A 20,638-nucleotide genomic window follows, 5' to 3' on the forward strand; every position below is an offset into this window, starting at 1 on the left:
TGATGGAACTATCAAATGTTTGGGACAAAGATCTTTTTGTTCTGTGTTTCTACAGCAGATAGCAAATGAAATGCTGAAGCATCTAGGTGCTAATACAATGCTGTTTCTTCTCCTATATAATCTGTGATTAGCATCTAATTTTGCCCACTTTTTAAATGTGAAAATAGCAATATTTAAGTGATAGTATTTCAAGCTTTGCTATTTATTTTACTGAGTTTTATATGTATGAGGGACTCAGCAATAGCACTGAACATACAGTTAAAAAAACCTTAAAATTAATTTATTACTGGGAAGATACCCTTCAAGCAGTAATATTGAAGTTGTAGGCACTTTATTTTAACTTTTCAATCTATGGATTTATACCTTGGAACAAGTAGCTGTCTCAAAGATTACAAGCCTATTCTTGAAAACATTTTAAGTATGGTATTGTCTAATTATAAATTTGAAATTTCATAATCCCAAACTGTTTTGCTAAAAGAAGTTTAAATTCCACACTGAAAAATGCACAATAAAATCTCATAAGACACTTTAAGAAAGTGACAACTATACTGCCAGAGAAAACTGCTACTGTATATAATCAGTTTATCACAATTAAGGGAACTCTGAAAGAAGCATGGCAGAAAGGAAGCTGTTTGATTTATCTGACCTGTGAAATGATGTATTTACTTCATACAACCAATAAGTGAGGACACGGTACATTTTCCATCTGAAATGAAGTGATGTGACTACAATGGTAACTATACACAGAAAAGTCAAAAGAAATTGAAGGCTTTTCTGTGGTAGTTACAATGGGTCATACTTACAGCAACAGAGGCCCACTGCCATGCAAAACAGTGACTGGTTGGCATCTGATCATGTGAGCGACAGCAGCCAATAAGAACAGAAAATAAGAAGCAGAAGACAAAGCACCACCAATCAATGTCAGAGTTGCCAAGTACAATACCCTTGCTATTCTCTCAACAGAATATAAACAGATATAAAAACTGAGTTAAACAATTCTACAACATTCAACTAAAGCTGCCCAATATTTTCTTTTAAACAAGATACTGAATAAGTAGGAATATTTCAGCTCCATGGGTTGTTTTAGGCCTTCTGCTACGGTACAGTAAATATCTGGGACATTTTAAACAACATCTTTACAATTCACAAAAGAAGTAAGTTAACTTTGTACAATATACCAAGTCCTACATTCAAAGTTCAAAATGAGCAGAACTACTTCAAGAGCTATTTGGATATCATACTTCAGACTAATCTGTAATTTACTGAAGATGTTTATCAAGATGATCAAAGCAATTTTCATTTCATAATGCTTGCAAATCCTTATTTCTCTGCCATCAACAAGACCAAAACAGCCAACATGCTTAAAACAGAGAAAAACAAGCAAAAAGCACTTCAAATAAAAAACGCGTGTTCATCATCAATGTAGATATGCAGCAGTTACTGATATTACTCTGCTGGATGTAGCAAAGGGTAGAATTATTCTCATTATGGAAAAAAGGCCATGCACTGGTTGTCCTCACTGAAAATGTCATGATATAGCAAGACATCTTTGGAAAAAAGACTATATTACAGGAAGTAGATTATTTCTATCTTGTCAGACTGAGAGAAGCATAAAAGCTAAGAAACAAGATCACTCAATAACTCAAGAGGAATATGTTGTCAACATACAGAATATGGCAAAATTTACAGTGCACGTAAGGCTCTCTGTTGCTTTAGGGATTGCTACATTTTTAACTCTACCTTCCAGACTACCACTGATGAATACACCTGCAGGAATGGAATGGAGACAGAAAATGCAATGGACAGAAATTGTTAAATCACAGACCCAAGTCTTACCGGTGTCATACGAATTGCTGGATGTGCCCCACAACCCTGCACAACTTTATGAAGTGTTTCACTGAATAGGCTGCGGAGTTCCACGGAGTGACAGTACACAGCATCAATCTTGGGCCACCAGTCCACTGCAGACTAGGAAGAAAACAGTCATACTTAAAAAGTACAAAATGGGGACATGATTCCATCTTTAAAAATATCTTTCTTAAAGTTTCAATAGTCACACCTTTCCAAACAGCAAATGAAAAAATAAGGTGAGGGACTTGACGAAAAAGTAGTAACGGTATTAAAGTATTCTGAGTAACATGAATGTTTTGCACAACCTTGAATGAAGCTGCATCAATTGTCTTGTCTAACACTATAAATCATAGTACCTGCATAGGTTATATTTCACACCATACTCCTGTTTATTTTAGTTTTCTCCATTTATGATTTGCCACCAAACTGAAGAAAGTAACTATTAAAAAATGGACTAAGAATGAGTTCAGGCTGGAAGATATTATGTATGACTAACTAAGTACATGCTCAGTTCAAAAGAAACTAACAAAATAAAAAAGGATCTGCTGAGATCATGTATCACTGACACTGCATAAAAGCCTTAATTACCAAGTATTTCAAATGTAGGGCTGAAAGCAAAGCATCTATTTTGTATTAACACCGTAAAAACGGCCATGCTGGGTCAGACTATAGTATCCTTGTCTTCCGACAGTGACCAAACACAGGTGCCTCAGAGGGAACGAAGAGATAATCCTCAAGTGATCCATCCTGTCATCCATTCTAGCCTGATACACAGAGGATAGGGACACCAGCCCTTTCCATCTTGGCTAATAGCCACTGATGGACCCATCCTCTATGAAATTATCCAGTCTAGCTCTTTTTTTGAACGCAGTTGAAGTTCTGGCCTTCTCAACATCCTCTGGCAAGGAGTTTCACAGGTTTACTGTGTACTGAGTGGAAAAAAAAAAAAATACTTCCTTTTATTTTAAACCTGCTTCCTATTAATTATATTTGGTGAGCCCTACTTTTTTGTGAGACAGGAAAGAGTATGTAACTTGTCCTCATTTATTTTCACTATACCAGTTATGATTTTATAGACATATATCATGTCCGTCCTTAGTCATCTCTTTTCCAAGCTGAAAAGTCCCGAACTTATTAAATTCTCCTCCTCTAATCAATTTTGTTGGCCTTTACTGAACATATTCCAGTTCCAATATACCATTTTTGAGATGATTCAACCACTTCTGCACACAATGTTCAATATGTGAGCATTCCATGGATTTATAAAGGTAACAATATTTTCTGTCTTATTCTCTATCCCATTCTTAACGATTCCCAACATTGTTTGCTTTTTCACTGCCACTGCACATTGGGGGCTACGTCTACACTAGTCCCTTCTTTCTGGAAGGGGCATGGTAATGAGCGAATTGGGAAGATGCTGATGATGCACTGCTATGGATATACACTGCTTCATTGCATAATGGCAGCTGCACGCAATTCAAAAGCACCACTTTCGAATCGCGTGCCGCCTGTGTAGACGGGGTCTTTTCGAAAGGACCCCCAGACTTCAAAAGCCTCTTCTTCCTATGGGGTTTTAGGGAGAAGGGGCTTTCGAAGTCTCTGAGGTCCTTTCAAAAAGCTCCTGCCTAAACGGGGGGTACATGATTCGAAAGCGGCGCTTTTGAAGCGTGCATGGCCACCACTATGATAATGAGGCACTGCATACTCATAGCAGCGCCTCATTAGCACCTTCCCAACTGGCTCATTACCATGCCTCTTCTGAAAGGAAGGGGCTAGTGTAGACGCAGCCTGGATGTTTTCACACGACTCAAAGATCTCTCTCGTACAAGAGTTACAATAATACACCATCTTAACAAATAAAACTATTCTACAATGTCTTCTCCAGAGACACCAATTTATTGATGTTCTGAGAACACAAAAAGGAGTTAACAGACATCAATGAATAAAAAAAACAGGATATAATTTATAGCCTCTGGGGTGTTGATCCATGGGAAAAAGTCTATTTCACTTACTATCATGTATTAGAACTGTAAAAAGCTTTGTATGGTGAGATCACTCTAAGCCAGGGGTCTCAAACTTAATTTACCTTAGGGCCAATGACAGTCCTCAAATTCTCCTAATGGGTCAGTGGATACCCTCCTCCGGCAGGACCGCGGGGGTGCATGGGTCTCTGTGCCTCCTCCCCTCTTTTGGGCAGGGACCACCAGTGTCCCCTGTAAACTGACTGCTTGGGTGGCCGACCACGACAAATTCAGGTGTGAGCCAGCTGATTAACAAAGTGGCCATGGACACCCATATCTGGCACCATGTGTTTCTACAAGTGGTGGACATCTGCACATGCCTTGGTGTACATAACAAAATTTATTCTGTCCATGGATGGAAAAAATTAGAGGAAAAGTGGGGACCATCATTTTTGTACGTGTACACAGGTCTTGCCAGAACAGGGCCCTCTTTGATGACTAGAACCCCTGAACTCTAGCACAATACTACCAATACCACTTAGCACTTACGTAGTGTTTTTATAACTCTCTTACTCCCATAATACAAATATGAAGCCCGAGTGGTCCTATCTCCTAAATGACCATGTCAATTCATCGGAAAGAGTAGTAAGGGTTGGAACAGTGAAGGACATGCTGCCATGCAACTATGGTGATTTGAATCTCAGCCTGTCTAAAACTCAATAAGCAGATACAATAAATCCCTGAAATGCACAAGTTTGAGCTGTGCTTAACTTGCTTTAACGTGAGTTAAGCACAACCTGAACCCGATCTGTGGCTGTCTGTCCGCCTGGTACCCCCAGCTGGGGGAAGCTGGGTGGGCAGCCATGGCAGCGTGGCTTCTTCTCAGCTTCCCCCAGATGAGAGAAACTGCGCTGCCACAGCTGTCTGCCCAGTACAGTTGTACCCAGCTGGGGGAAGCCAGGCAGGCAGCCGCAGCAGCGCATCTTCTCCCCAGCTCCCCTCAGCTGGGAGGGGCTATGCTGCCGCAGCTGTCAGCCTGGCATGTCTTCTCCCAGCTGGGGGAAGCTGGGGAGACAGCCACGCCTGCCTCCCTGCTGCTGATGGAAGCCAGGAAACTGACCAGCACTGGCGTCCTCACCAGCTTCCTGGCTCCCCAGCATTGCTCAGGAAATTTGAGACGGGGCCTACAGTAATAAACACATTTATTATGCAACAGGAAAATAGTACTTTATACTAAAATCTATACAATAAACATGCTTTTTCATCCTGTCATTTCAGCACAATAAATTTGTACTGAGAGGCAGACTTTTAACTCCCTGAGTCCAGCTGCTCAAAGTGACCTGAATATCTTTGTTCAGAAATGGACAAATCCTGGTGGAATGTGCCTGGTGTTCAAAATTTAGTCTACCAGTTAAATTCTATTCAAATGAAAATTTTAATTCCTAAATAAAATCACCAAACACCTCTGGGCTAAATAAATACTTCTAAAACTTACATTTGTAATTATTCGGTGGAGTGAATTTACCAGCACATACTGAAATGTTGATGGGGTATTCTGTGCCAAGCAGATCTAGAAGGAAAACATCAATATAAAAGACATTTAGGAAAAATTATTTAACACCTCTCAAGATCACATTTAACAAACTACCAATTTAATAAAACAAAAAATGTTACAACAAGCAGCAAAAGACCAGCAGAAATAGATTGATCTAAAATACTCAACACAAAGAATAATTCATCATCATCATCATCCACCACCATAGGCTCAGTGCCTGTTAGTGTCCGATGTCTCTCTCATTACTTGCTTCCATCTTTGCCTGTCCAGTGCAGAGTGGCTTAATCTCTGCGGACTATCTACTACATCGTCTACCCACCCTGGGGTCTGCTTCTCCAATTTTAACTATCCATTATGCTGAATACCAGGGTCTTGACTTTCCGCTCATTATTCATTCTGCAGATATGCCTGAATAGCTGTAATTTCTGTTGCATAACCTTCTGCAGTAGGTTCTCTTTTGGCTGTCTCTTCCTATATAGTTGGTGACCTTCTTCATCCATCCTATTCTCAGGATATTTCTATAACAACTGCTCTTGCATGCCAATATCCTTCTTTGAACCTTTCATTACCACCCATCTCCCATCCATACAACATGCTGCTGAACATACAGATTTTCAAGATGCTCAGCTGTGTTCCTAAGCTAATCACTTGGCTTTTCCAGATCTTATCCACTGCCTTCAAACTCGCTCTTGCTTTCTCTATTCTAGTCGCTATTTGCTTCTTACAATCTAGATCATACATAAGAACATAAGAATGGCCATACTGGGTCAGACCAAAGGTCCATCAAGCCCAGCATCCCATCTGCCGACGGTGGCCAATGCCAGGTGCCCCAGAGAAGGAGAACAGAAGACAATGATCAAGTGATTTATCTCCTGCCATCCATCTCCTGCCCTTGTTATGAAGGCTAGGGCACCATACTTTATCCCTGGCTAATAGCCATTTATGGACCTAACCTGCAAAAATTTATCAAGCTCTTTTTTAAACCCTAATAGAGTCCTGGCCTTCACAGCCTCCTCGGGCAAGGAGTTCCACAGGTTGACTGTGCGCTGTGTGAAGAAAAATTTCCTTTTATTAGTTTTGAACCTACTACCCATCAATTTCATTTGGTGTCCCCTAGTTCTTGTATTATGGGAAAAGGTAAATAATTTTTCTATATTCACTTTCTCCACACCATTCATGATTTTATATACCTCTATCATATCGCCCCTCAATCGCCTTTTTTCCAAACTGAAAAGTCCCAGTCTCTCTAGCCTCTCCCCATATGGGACCCTTTCCAAGCCCCTAATCATCTTAGTCGCCCTTTTCTGAACCTTTTCTAATGCCAATATATCTTTTTTGAGGTGAGGAGACCACATCTGCACACAGTACTCGAGATGTGGGCGTACCATAGTTTTATATAGGGGAAGTATGATATCTTTTGTCTTATTATCGATCCCTTTTTTAATAATTCCTAACATCCTATTTGCCTTACTAACTGCCGCTGCACACTGCGTGGATGTCTTCAGAGAACTATCCACTATAACTCCAAGATCCCTTTCCTGATCTGTCGTAGCTAAATTTGACCCCATCATGTAGTACGTGTAATTTGGGTTATTTTTTCCAACATGCATTACCTTACACTTACCCACATTAAATTTCATTTGCCATTTTGCTGCCCAATCACTCAGTTTGCTGAGATCTTTTTGTAGTTCTTCACAATCCCTTTTGCTTTTGACTGTCCTGAACAACTTGGTGTCATCTGCAAACTTTGCCACCTCACTGCTTACCTCATTTTCTAGATCATTGATGAACAAGTTGAACAGGATCGGTCCCAGGACTGACCCCTGGGGAACACCACTAGTTACCCCCCTCCATTGTGAAAATTTACCATTTATTCCACCCCTTTGTTTTCTGTCTTTTAACCAATTCCCGATCCATGAAAGGACCTTTCCTCCCATCCCATGACCACCTAATTTACATAAAAGCCTTTGGTGTGGGACCGTGTCAAAGGCTTTCTGGAAATCTAGGTATATTATGTCCACTGGGTGCCCCTAGTCCGCATGTTTATTAACCCCTTCAAACAATTCTAATAGATTAGACAGACACGACTTCCCTCTGCAGAAACCATGCTGACTTTTGCCCAACAATTCGTGCTCTTCTATGTGCCTTGCAATTTTACTCTTTACTAGTGTTTCTACTAATTTGCCTGGTACTGATGTTAAACTTATCGGTCTATAATTGCCAGGATCTCCTCTAGAGCCTTTTTTAAATATTGGTGTTATATTGGCCGTCTTCCAGTCATTTGGTACCAAAGTGGATTTAAAGGATAGGTTACAAACCACTGTTAATAACTCCGCAATTTCACATTTGAGTTCTTTCAGAACCCTTGGGTGAATGCCGTCTGGTCCTGGAGACTTGTTACTATTCAGCTTATTAATTAATTCCAAAACCTCCTCTAATGTCACTTCAATCTGAGTGAGTTCCTCAGATTTGTTGCCTAAAAAGGCTGGCTCAGATTTAGGAACCTCTGTAACATCTTCAGCCGTGAAGACTGAAGCAAAGAAATCATTTAATCGCTCCGCAATGGCACTGTCTTCCTTGATCGCTCCTTTTATATCTTTATCATCCAAGGGCCCCACTGCTTTTTTAGCAGGCTTCCTGCTTCTAATGTATTTAAAAAACATTTTACTATTGTTTTTTGAATTTTTGGCTAGCTGTTCCTCAAACTCTTTTTTGGCTTTTCTTACTACATTATGGGCTATGTCTACACGTGCAGCCAACATCGAAATAGCTGTGACATCGAAATAGTCTATTTCGATGAATAACGTCTACACGTCCTCCAGGGCCAGCAACGTCGATGTTCAACTTCGACGTTGCTCAGCCCAACATCGAAATAGGCGCAGCGAGGGAACGTCTACACGTCAAAGTAGCACACATCGAAATAGGGATGCCAGGCACAGCTGCAGACAGGGTCACAGGGCGGACTCAACAGCAAGCCGCTCCCTTAAAGGGCCCCTCCCAGACACAGTTGCACTAAACACCACAAGATACACAGAGCTGAGAACTGGTTGCAGACCCTGTGCCTGCAGCATAGATCCCCAGCTGCTGCAGAAGCAGCCAGAAGCCCTGGGCTAAGGGCTGCTGCCCACGGTGACCATAGAGCCCCGCAGGGGCTGGAGAGAGAGCATCTCTCAACCCCCCAGCTGATGGCCGCCATGGAGGACCCAGCAATTTCGACGTTGCGGGACGCGGATCGTCTACACGGTCCCTACTTCGACGTTCAACGTCAAAGTAGGGCGCTACTCCTATCTCCTCATGAGGTTAGCGACTTCGACGTCTCGCCGCCTAACGTCGAAGTTAACTTCGGAATAGCGCCTGACGCGTGTAGACGCGACGGGCGCTATTTCGAAGTTGGTGCCGCTACTTCGAAGTAGCGTGCACGTGTAGACGCAGCTTATGACAGTTAATTTGGGAGTGTTTATGTTCCTTTCTATTTTCCTCACTAGGATTTGACTTCCACTTTTTAAAAGCTGCCCTTTTCTCTCTCACTGCCTTTTTAACATGGCTGTTTAGCCATGGTGGTTCTTTGTTAGGTCTCTTACTGTGTTTTTTTATTTGGGGTATACATTTAAGTTGGGCCTCTAGTATGGTGTCTTTAAACAGTTTCCATGCAGCTTCCAGGGATTTTAGTTTAATTACTCTACCTTTTAGTTTCTGTTTAACTAGCTTCCTCATTTTAGTGTAATTCCCCTTTTTGAAATTAAATGCCAGAGTGTTTGACCGCTGCGGTGTTCTTCCCAACACAGGAATATTAAAAGTTATTATATTGTGGTCACTATTTCCAAGCGGTCCAGTAACAGTTACCTCTTGGACCAGATCCTGCGTTCCAGTCAACACTAGATCGAGAATCGACTCTCCCCTTGTGGGTTCCTGTACTAGCTGCTCCAAGAAGCAGTCATTTAAGGCATCAAGAAATTTAATCTCTGAATCCCGTCCTGAGGTGACATGCACCCAATCAATATGGGGATAATTGAAATCTCCTATTATTACTGTGTTTTTTATTTTGATAGCCTCTCTAATCTCCCTCATCATTTCAGCATCACTATCACTGTCCTGGTTAGGTGGTCGGTAATATATTCCTAATGCCATATTCATATTAGAGGAATGAATTGTTATCCATAATGATTCTATGGAACATTTTGATTCCTTTAGGATTTTTACTTCATTTGATTCTATATTATCCTTCACATATAGTACCACTCCGCCACCCGCACGACCTGTTCTGTCTTTCCGATATAATTTATATCCCGGTATGATAGTGTCCCACTGATTTTCCTCAGTCCACCATGTTTCTGAGATGCCTATTATGTCAACTTCCTCCTTTGATATGAGGTACTCCAGTTCACCCATCTTATTAGACAGACTCCTAGCATTAGTGTAAAAGCATGTTAGAAAACTACCACTATTTATATGTCCGCTTTTCACAGACGCGTTGGATTTTTTTATGCACGATTGTTTCACATCTGATCTTGCCCATATATTATTTCCCACGTTCCCTATCTGACTAACTTCTAGGGAATCCCTGTCTGTGGAGCCTCGTGTAAGAGAAGTCTCCGTCCGATCCAGGTGCTCCCCCGTCATATCGCTCCCCAGATACGTGAACTTCTCTATGTTCTCTAGTTCGATCCCATCTACACTGATCTTCCTTCCCGTTTCCTCATCTCCAAATACCATTGTCTTTATTTCATCAGCATTCATAATCAGCCTATACCACTTCCCTTCCTCTTTTAGCACCTGCACCGTTCTCGCTAGCTTCTCTTCATCGACAACTGTATCATCTGTGAACCTCAAGTTGTAAATTCTCATCCTGTGCATCAAATATCCCTTCTACCTTTTACTTGATCTTGTCCATCGCTCTCTCTAGGTGCATGATGAAGATATTCAGCAATATCGGCTCTCCTTGCCTCATACCTCTGCTTATTCTACATTTTCCTTGATATTGTTCATCGCTCTCTCTAGGTGCATGATGAAGATATCTGGCGATATCAGATCTCCCTGTCTCATACCTCTACTCATTCTCAACCAACTTCCCAACTCTCTGCATGGTCTCGCGGCTGCCTCCGCATTCTCTGATATCTTTCAACAATCCTATTAGTCTGCTATCCACTCTGCATGACTCCAACACCGCCCAAGTAACTTTCTGACATATACTGTCAAATGCTTTCTGAAAATCAATGGATCAATCTTTGATGTTCTGATCCTTTTCTACTATCAATCTTAGTGCCAATATCTGCTGTATGGTATGGTATTTCTCTTTTCCTGAATCCCACTTGCTCATCCTCTAGATGTTCCTCTATTTGTGATCTCAGTCTCTCCGTCGGTATCAGCAGCAGCAGCTTGCCTAGATGACTTGTTAGGGCAAACATTCTGTAGTTCTTGCAATCCAAAGCACTACCTTTCTTGTGTATTATCACTAGCATAGACCTTGTCCATTCCTTAGGTGCCTTCCTTTCTTTCCATGCTATATTACATAGTCTGTGTATTTCCTGAATCGTACTTTCTCTGCCACATTTGATCATCTCTCCCGTGATCTTATTTCCAGGATGCTTGTTGTTCTTTAGTCATTTCACCGCTCTTTCTACTTCTTCCTTCAAAATATCAGTCTTGCTCTCTATGCTCAGTGGTGATCTCTCTTTTAGTTCTTTATCAGTCTCTGAGATACCTGGGTCCAATTGTGCTTTACATACATCAGTGCAATATCTTACGCAACACAACCTTCTCCTTGTTCATGAGCACCTCATTGTTCCCGTCTTTGATTGTCATCTGCTTGAGCTGCCACTTCTTATTAATATTCCTGATCATTGAATACACCTCCCTAATATTACACTCACCATAATACCTCTCTATATCTTCACGCTGGTCTTCTAACCATTTTGCCTTATCCTTTCTGGCTATTTTACTTACCTCATTGCATTTCACTCTATATTGCTTTTCTGCCCTTTCAGAAACATCCCTTCCAATCTTCAGTGCTCTCTCCCCTTGGACCAACTTCAACATCTCCTGCATAATCCACTTCTTATTGACCTTCTCTTCTTCTGGAACCATCTGCTCAATTACCTCTTCTTTCACCCGGGCTATCGCTTCGACTCACTCATCTAGGTCTTTCTCTGTGCTTGCATTACTGATCTTCTCTTGGAGCGCTAATCTATACACTTTCCCTATTTCTTCCTCGCCTAGCCTCACCACAGCTCTTCCTTTCTTGAACTGTGTCTTATACTCTCTCTTGAGTTTCATCTTGATGTTTGCAATCACTAGACTGTGGGCCAAGTTCATATCTGCTCCTTGGAAAGTTTGGCACTGCTGTACTGATGTTGCCTATCTTATTATAAAAAACCACATCTATCCTGTTCTTGGACTTCCAGTTGTTTGACTGCCACGTCCACTTCCTACAGTCCTTTTGTTGCAATCTCATGTTGCAGATCACCATCTCATGCTCCGCAGCAAACTGTAGTAGTTTCTTACCTTGTTCGTTTCTTTCTCTGTGCCCAAATCTTCCCATGAATCTCTCCCAACTTTCGTTACCTGTTCCAGCTTCCATGTTTCAATCTCCTCCGATCATCAACACCTCTCTCTTTGGTGTCTCCTCCAGCATTTTGTCAAGTCTTTATAGAATAGCTCAATCTCTTCTTTGGTGCTGTGTGACATGGGTGCGTACATCTGAATGACTGAGATGTTGAATGGTTTCACTTTGAATCTCGCTATCATCGTTCTTGCACTCACCAGTTTGTACCCTATCAATGCTCCTCTAGTTCTTTTGCTAGAATTATTGATGAATATTAATAAGTTTGAAATTATGTTTGTATTTTTGGCTGCCACAAACACACCCTTGATATCTGATGGGTCATAAATAGCATCAGGGAAGTCTGCTTGTCCATAAAATAATGACCTTACCTTAAGGTATGGGTTATTCTGTGGGCTTATGCGAAAGCAGGAAACTAAGCAGTCTATCATCAGGTCTATATCTGCATTCTGATTTCCTCTTGAGAAAGGCTTACTTGGATTAAACAGCAAGGTCTACACACAAAAATTCAGATAAGAATATTATTCCAGTCTGCTTGTAATATACCACTAATTTATTGAAAATCACAGAGTAAATCACTGTTAGTTTTCAGAATTTGCTAAGATTTGTTGTTTCTGAAAACTCAAATATTTAATCTTTTCCTTGCCAACAGTAATATTAAAGTTATTACAAATCAGTATACTCAGACAAAAATATAAGCTTGGATTTTCAGATGCAGTATCTCAATACCAAGCATTTTTTTAGATCAAATAAAGACAAAACCAGAAGTTATCCTCTGCTTTTTAACTCATCCATTTTGCCTCAGAAGCTTGGCTGTTTGCATGTTGTGATACTCAGAGCTAAGGATGTATCTGGAAAATCAAGCAGTACTTTGGACATTATAGGGTCTGTGAATGGGTTGCATGTAGACAAAATAAAATGTCTTACTGCTACTTAAGCCAAAAACTGTTAAGCAGAACCAAAATGTAGAAAGGCCACAGAGAATGTGGGATTTGAGAGAGAAAATAAGAGTTAATGAATACCAGAGCTGCACTACTGCTGTAGTTATAATACTAGAACAAGCACAGAGTACTTACAAAAATGCTACCAAAAAGATAAACCAAGACACTGGGTTTGTTAGTGAAAGAAAAAGTCAAATGAAGTTTCTCCATCGGACCTAAGAATGACAAAAGGTTTTCCAGATTCCTCTTCCTTCCTCTTTACCTTAAGATCGTCAACCATAGACTGAACTAGAAGGAAAATCACAGAATTATCTTCCCAATTGATGTAGGTTGATGCTTTGCACAGTTTAACACAAGCAATAGCAGCGCTTTCAGTCAGTTGTCTGCTCCCACTATGGCTTCCAAGTGCTTTCCTGAGGTTGTCCAGAAAGAGTTTCTGCAGAATTCAAACATGAGAACCAAAAAAGAAAAAAAAAGTTATAACCAGTGCTTTAGGAGCTGTAGAGAGAGCTTCTACATCTTTAGCAAAATATTTGTCAAGAAAGATTTCTAAAAACATGCTGTAAATATTCAGTCTGGAGTCAGTGGTAAAGGATAATGGGGTGGTGAAAAAAGTAATGTGTTTTTTAAAAACTAAGGCAGAACAGTCTTATATCGGAGAACACAGATTTTTAAAACAATAAGGTCCATGCCAAGACATACATCCTATAGAACTCAGACTTGTACTGATTAGGACATTTTAGTTTTCGTCACCTTGTTCATTCTGGTTTCCTCCACCACATCCTTGGCTATATCTTGGATGATTTCTGGACACAGGACAAGAAGAATGATTTGCAGTGGCCACACTGCTGCTTTGCGTTTTGTGCTTTCGGCAAACCCATCCACCAAGTCAAACAACTTCTCTGCACAATCTACATTATAAAAACAACCAAATGACTACAAGAGAAGGACTGAGGGGAAAATAATTTAAATAGCCTGTTATGTTTAGCTCATAATCCTAGTTTGCAAAAAATATTACTCAAAAGTAAACACTAAAAATCTTTTGGACTTTGGTTCACTAAGCAGCATGAGCAAGACAGCCACAAATGTAAATTCATTCACTAAAAATGACTACTACAGAGGATTTCAGAAATACACATGACCCGTGAATGAAGACTTGTCAGAGCTAGTCTTCAGAAAGAAGCAGAGAACAACTAAAGAGGATTTCAAACATCTATAGAGGAAAAATGTTGACATGCTATAACTGAGATGTCCAAATGCCAAAATTTGCTTTAACTGTTTTCCATATCTTTCAAAATTAACAACAATCATTCTGTCTCTAGTTAACCAACCCACAATAGTAGCTGAGTGTTTTAACGGTACAAAATTTTCCAGAACTCTGGTTTTACAGATGAAATTAAAATAGCCCACGTAAGCAGCAGATATTTCAGCCTCTTTTTAGAGTTCAAATACAGGTCCTGCTATGATACAATAGCCACTACAAGGATGTGTGCCCTGCAAGCACAAGAACTTTGAAGCCACTTTCATTGAGGAAGATAAAGGGGGAACAGAACATAAGAGGCTCCATCTAGAAAAGTAAAACAATTATTTTACAACCATGCCTGAACATGGCATTGTGGATGAAGCTTAAGTCCTCCTTTATTCAGAAAGACTGAAGCATATGTAAAGCCCTGCATCAAGATGAAATTTGCATCCACATCTGACCTACAAACAAGAAGATTTACAGGCGACTAGATACAAAACTGTATTTGCATCCATCTGCAATCTGCTAATGTGGTCTGCAGGTATAAAGCAAATAGCTGTATATTACCAGGGCTCTAGGTCACTGGTTTTCAACCCATGTGCCATGAGATTTTGTCCATTTCCCCTTCCCAGGGCTCTCTGCAGAGCCACCACGGGGAAACTAACAACCTCTTGTCATGGAAGACTCAAGCACCAATGCTGCCAGCTCCCTCCTGTGGGAGTGGAGGGGAGATGGGAGCCTGTTGGAGCTGGGATGTAGTTTAAATGCTGCATCCTGGTTCCAACAGGCTGGTGGGGAGAGGGAACATTCAGGAGTAATTGATTCAGTTAAAAAAAAAAAGTGGGTGTGCCATGGAGTTGTTTGTCTCACTGAAGTGTGTTATGTTACTAAAACCATTAGGAACCACAGCTTGAGGCATAAACTTACATGCCATTTCTGAACAGGAATGCTTTTCTGAATTGGAGCTAAAATATCCATTTGTAAATGTATGTACTTTTATTTGCATTCAGGATAATCTATGCTTGGGCATTTTTCTTATTTGTTACACGTATCAAAACAGAGCTCTGTGAAAGCTAAAATGTCAATGAAATTGGTGGACTCTGACAAAAAGCTCTGTGAAAAAGACAACCAAAGGACTTAGTCTGATAAATCAATATTTTCAGAGATACATATCTAAATGATCTTACCTGCCATGTCCGTCTGTGGTGTCTGGTAGAGCTTTGTGAATTCATCAGGATAGTTTTCCACCCAATTCCAAAATGCCTACAGATAATTCAACACGCCGTTACATATATGCAACAATCAGTTTAGGTAATAAATTCAGTTTAGGAAATCAACTTCCAGTGGAAGAGATGATTTGATTTTGTCCTGCAAAGTCTCAGTATGCAATGCTTTTATACATGTGTTTTTACAGTGTAAAACTCTCATACACGTGGTTTTACAGTGAAAAGTCCTCCCTCTAAGTGGGACTAGTCTTTTCGTGGCTCCTAAATTCCAACAGTAGCATGAAGACTGCAAATCAATAACTGAGAAACAGCAAGAAAATTCCATTAGACTTTATCAACAGTAACATACTTGCCTTTTCTAGACTGTTTATAACCGACAGTTGAGCTGCTTTCTTGAGGGCTTTAAATTTAAATACGGTCTCTGTAAAAATAAAAAAATTCAACATTTGAAAGAGAAATTCATTAACAAAGTAGGTATTTTATATATATATTCAACCAGACAAATCAGCTCAGGGGCTCTAGGCACCAGTTATATTTAAACCAGATGCGATTTACTATTTCAATTCATTTAGTAAATGTTTTATTTAAGTAATATGTAATTTAAGCAGGAAAATTTGGGTCACTGAAGAAATCCCACAAGACTGGAAACAGTGTACCTTTACAAGCTTCCAAAGAAAGGCAACCTGAAGGAATGCAAGAATTGGAGGGGCATCACTTTACTATCTATTCCAAGAAAAGTGTTCAATAGGATTCTCTTGGAGAGAATGAGGACATTGACAGACAGCTCAGGGAAGAACAGGCCAGCTTCCAAAGCAAGAGATCTTGTACTGACCAAATAACATTCTCAGTGATGATAGAAAAGTCACTTGAGTGGAACTCCTTCTGTCATAACCTTCAAAGACTTTGAAAAAGACTTCAACAGGGCTGACAGACACACTTCTTAGAAACTGCAGCAACACCATGACATTCCATCCAAAATTAACCTGATCCAGTTAACATACGAACCCTCAACATGCCAAATTGTTCACAATGGTGTTCTGACATAATCCTTCAGCATACTCTCAGGAGTGTGACCAGAATGCCTATTGTCACTTTTCCAGTTCCCGATTACATTGAACTGAATTATGAGCAGAACAACAGATGGTCATCAACAGGGTATTTAGGGAACACTTTTGAAACAGCTAGAGGACACTGATTTTGATGACAGTGTCGCCTCTTCTCACACCAAAATAAAAGCATATAAGAAAAGGTTGCAAGGCTAGACAAAACTGCCTCAGTGACTGGACAGAGCATTAACAAAGGAAAGACCAAGACAAAGAGGATCAGCCAGTGCAACACCACCACCACCACCACACTGGAAGGACATGACCTGGAAGATGTGGAACAGTTTACCTACTTGGGGAGTATTATGGGCAGAGACGGAGGAACTGACAAGGATATCAATGCCAGGACAGGGAAAGCAATAGCTGCATTCAAGATTCTCTGTTCCATATGGAGTTCACAAATAATATCTGTGAAGATGAAACTGCAGATCTTCAACACAAATGTGAAAAGCGTGCTCCTGCATGGATGCAAGACCTGGCAAATTTAAGTTTTCAAATCACAAGCTACAGACATTCATAAATAGACGTCTAAAATCCATTCTTTGCATCAAATGGCAAGACTGTCACAAATGAGGAGCTGTGAAACAGAGCAGGACAAGAACCACTTGATGTTCAAATCAAGAGAAGAAAGTGGAGATGACTAGGCCTAGAGAAGAAAGTGGGGTGGCTAGGCCACATTCTCAGAAAACCACCATCTTGCATAGCCCGTCAAGCTCTCAAATGGAACCTGCACGGAAAACACGAAAGAGGAAGACCGTGGACAATGTGGAGAAGATCTACTGAGATTGAAGAACAATAACGGGAGTATTCCTGGAGCCAGTTAAAAGTTTTGTCCCAAGACAGAGTGAAGTGCAGGAGACTTGTAGATGACCTATGCTCCACTCGGAGCACAAGGGTTTAAGTAGTAATAAGTTATACCAGTGTAACTGTGTGTACGGTAGGGAAGTCACACCCTACTATAAGCTATAGATTTCTAAATAGACAATTGAAGCTGCACAAAACCAGTAGATCAGCCCTTAAACATATAGTTTCACAGCTTACCTTGTAATATTCTTTTCAACTTTACACAGTCCACACTAATATACTGGAGAAGTTCAATATCATGAACATCAGCATTATCTTCTGAACACACCGTCAGTTCCTGTAATCTAAAGAGATGCAGTATAAATAACTCAAAACAATACACTAAATTAACTTGTCAACACAGAGAATGTAAGCCACGTTCATGTTTACGAAAAGCACTTCCTATTATACAGGTGAAATGAAAACAATTAATAAATATTTGAATAATAAAAAGGTCATCATCATTTCCACCAGAGACTTGCAGTTAGAACTCTGACCCAGAAATTCAAAACAAACTTTGGGAGACTACTAAGAGTTAAATTTACAAAAAATTTTCATTTTACCTTCATACAGAAAAGACTGATGGAGAACTGCTCAACCTTTCAAAATGTAAGCTACAAATGCCATCGGTTTATAATTATGTTTACACCAAGATTCTACCCTACATCATCTTTTTCTTTACAATGCTGTGGAAGTCATCTATATTACATTTCACAGAGCATTGACCTCCCTGGCTCTTACTGGTGGTGCCTTTGGGCCATGCCTCTGGGAATGACTGCATTGCTTTCCACTTGAGCTCTACATCTGGGCAACAATCAGGAGTATTCATTGTCTCTGAAGGGAACTGCAGTCAGTCATCTGCCAAAGGAGCTATCCCTCCCCCTTGTTTCCCCCTCTTTAATGAATTTCAATTAGTTTTAATCACATCATTTTAAGTACTGTGGTGAATTTTTTCCCTCCTTTTAGGAGGGTAATTTACTAAACAATATATTAGATCACAAGCTTCTAATAACTGAATCATATGCTAAGAAATTGCATTAGCCACTTCCAAAACTACATGTGTACATGATACGCAATTTCTAACATACATACAAAAGAAACTCTTCATTTCATCAATGCGGGAAAAAAACTTAACAGCCCACACTGAGAAGGGGAAGGTCACTGATGCTGGGCTTTACATGCCAAAAATTCCCAGCTGCTGTAGAGAGCCTAGAAGTATGGCTAAACAGGAAGCATGGGTCAAAGAATCAGCAATGTTAACTGTCGGCAAGTTGGCCTTTGTGGATATTAGCAACAAACAACGAAAGGTTTAACTACTTCTGTACCAATGACAAACAGAGTTGTGCGGGAAAAAAATTGACTCTAGCCTTGAAACAACCCAGAATTTTAAAATTAAGTTTGCATAAAAGAGGTACAGTGAAAAACTATACTGCAGATGTATAAAGAGATTCACATAAGAAAAGTTTTATTTTAACTCCCTCTAGAGGAAATATACAGAATTATTTCCTATTGTATAAGCAACTAAACCTAAATCAACTTATTTAGCAAAACCACATCCTTCCATCATAGCTGCCAAGTCCTAGGGTCTTGAATCAGAGGTTATTAAAGCCCTTTAACTTTAAAAAATAGTTGAGATTTCAGCTAATTAGGTGTTCACCAAGTTTCATATTTAAAATTTAAATGCACTTCCATTCTAATGTTCCCAAAGTTCTTTTAATCGTGTAACTTGCACAAACCTTAATTTTAATTAGCTCATTGTACACTTGCACCTTCGTAATCCAGATGTCCCTAAAACAGGAACATCTGTGGTATGGAGGAGGAAGTGGCTCTGCACCTTGCTGCTCCCCCTCCCACCAAAGCTGGGATAATGGCAGCATCGTGACACTCTTGAGGCTTTCCCGCGCTACTCCTGCAGTGGAGGGGGCAGTGCCTGGGAATGGTGGAGAGTGCAGAGCCATGTGCACCCTGGGAGTGGGGTGCCAGGTAAGTACCCCTCCTCCAACCCCTCATGGCCAGACCCAACAGCACCCTTCTTGGCCTGGCTAAATCTTTAATCCAGCAAACCCCAGTTCCCAGTATTGCCAAATTAAAGAGGTTCAAGTACACTAAAAACAATTTAAAGTGGAATACTCATTGCTACCCAAGCCTCATAAAGGAGCATTAGCTCCAACTCCAACAAATTTTCCACTCAAGTACTACTGTTGGTTATAACCACACTACTCTGGTAAGAATGAAGCCCTTTTAAGCAACTTGCCAAGGACATAAAAGCACTTCCTTAATAAAAGCTTTCCAAGCAACCCTGGTGGGCTGGCGAAGACACTAGCACCAAAGAAAGGCATGCAATGAGGAAAGCATACCATTATCTTGACTGGCCCTTTATTTAGAAGGATGTAAATCAGGAGTAATTCTATTATAATCAGTGGAGTCACACTGCTAATAAAACTCATGTGAAAGGACAAGCAGGATCCTTCCAAAGCGAGCGAAGAGCAATATTCTTAGAGTGAAGACAATCAGAAGGATGGATAAATATGGGCCTTCAAGCAGGGAAAATTAGGGGGCGATAACACACTTAAGCCTCCAAAAGAGCTGCAGACCGCTAGAAGTAACTGTGAAACAGCAAACACTTTAACAGATACAAGTTGATGTGTGTCTGTCAACTTTTCAATATTTCTAGCCGATTGGCATCTACACTACATTTCAACTTGGTTTTCTCATTAGTGCCATTCTATGGTGGGCTTTGTCCATATCAAGTCTGGTCTAAAAATAATGTTCAGTACTCAGAAAATAAAGGTACAAATAACTTAGAATTAGGCTGATTCTGCATTCATTTTATCAACAGACTCTTTAGCAGAATTTTGGAATGTAGATGGATCTTCATTAGAAAAGATTTTAAATAAGCAGATTATTGTATGAAACAAACTCCTCATCAAGCCTTTTCAAGTTCGTATTTTCAGATCAGATTGGTCATGAATGTTTGCCTTTGTTTTAATCTACACTAATCACAGCCAGACAACGGTCCCAGTGTTTGAGAAGACTTCTAATACATTGGATAAGCTCTGTCATTTAGGCCCTCACCTGGTGGAAATGCGGCTGAAGACTGCATTAAAATTATTGCAACTGAGAGAGAAGAGAACCCCAGAGGCAGAATTGCGAAGTTCAGCTGCATGTTGGTTTCCTTCACGGTACGTATGGATAAAATGGCAGATTTCTGGTAGCAATTGTTTGACCAGCATCGTCTCATCTAGTCTCATGGTGTCCTTTGGTTGCTAAAAGGTAAACATTTCATTTATATCTTGAATTCCCTTTCACAGCTTTACAGGCAAAAATAGTATTTCTAGTTACTACTATCACAGACA

At 40.2% G+C, this 20,638-nt stretch overlaps 1 protein-coding gene across 10 annotated transcripts in view; it reads right to left on the reverse strand.

The window, feature by feature from the left end:
• Positions 1 to 20,638, reverse strand: part of NF1 (neurofibromin 1) — a 199,297-nt gene that overhangs the window by 151,673 nt on the left and 26,986 nt on the right. For all 10 annotated transcript variants that reach the window (XM_075013308.1, XM_075013307.1, XM_075013305.1 and 7 more), the window contains 9 exons: positions 20,358 to 20,548; positions 17,481 to 17,587; positions 15,690 to 15,757; positions 15,298 to 15,373; positions 13,621 to 13,778; positions 13,130 to 13,303; positions 12,298 to 12,420; positions 5,308 to 5,382; positions 1,837 to 1,968 (listed from right to left, as the gene is read on the reverse strand). In XM_075013308.1, the coding sequence (XP_074869409.1) occupies positions 1,837 to 1,968; positions 5,308 to 5,382; positions 12,298 to 12,420; positions 13,130 to 13,303; positions 13,621 to 13,778; positions 15,298 to 15,373; positions 15,690 to 15,757; positions 17,481 to 17,587; positions 20,358 to 20,548 (1,104 nt within the window). The remainder of the gene's footprint in view (positions 1 to 1,836; positions 1,969 to 5,307; positions 5,383 to 12,297; positions 12,421 to 13,129; positions 13,304 to 13,620; positions 13,779 to 15,297; positions 15,374 to 15,689; positions 15,758 to 17,480; positions 17,588 to 20,357; positions 20,549 to 20,638) is intronic.

This window comes from Carettochelys insculpta, chromosome 19 (genome assembly GCF_033958435.1).
Source record: "Carettochelys insculpta isolate YL-2023 chromosome 19, ASM3395843v1, whole genome shotgun sequence".
Taxonomy (NCBI): domain Eukaryota; kingdom Metazoa; phylum Chordata; order Testudines; family Carettochelyidae; genus Carettochelys; species Carettochelys insculpta.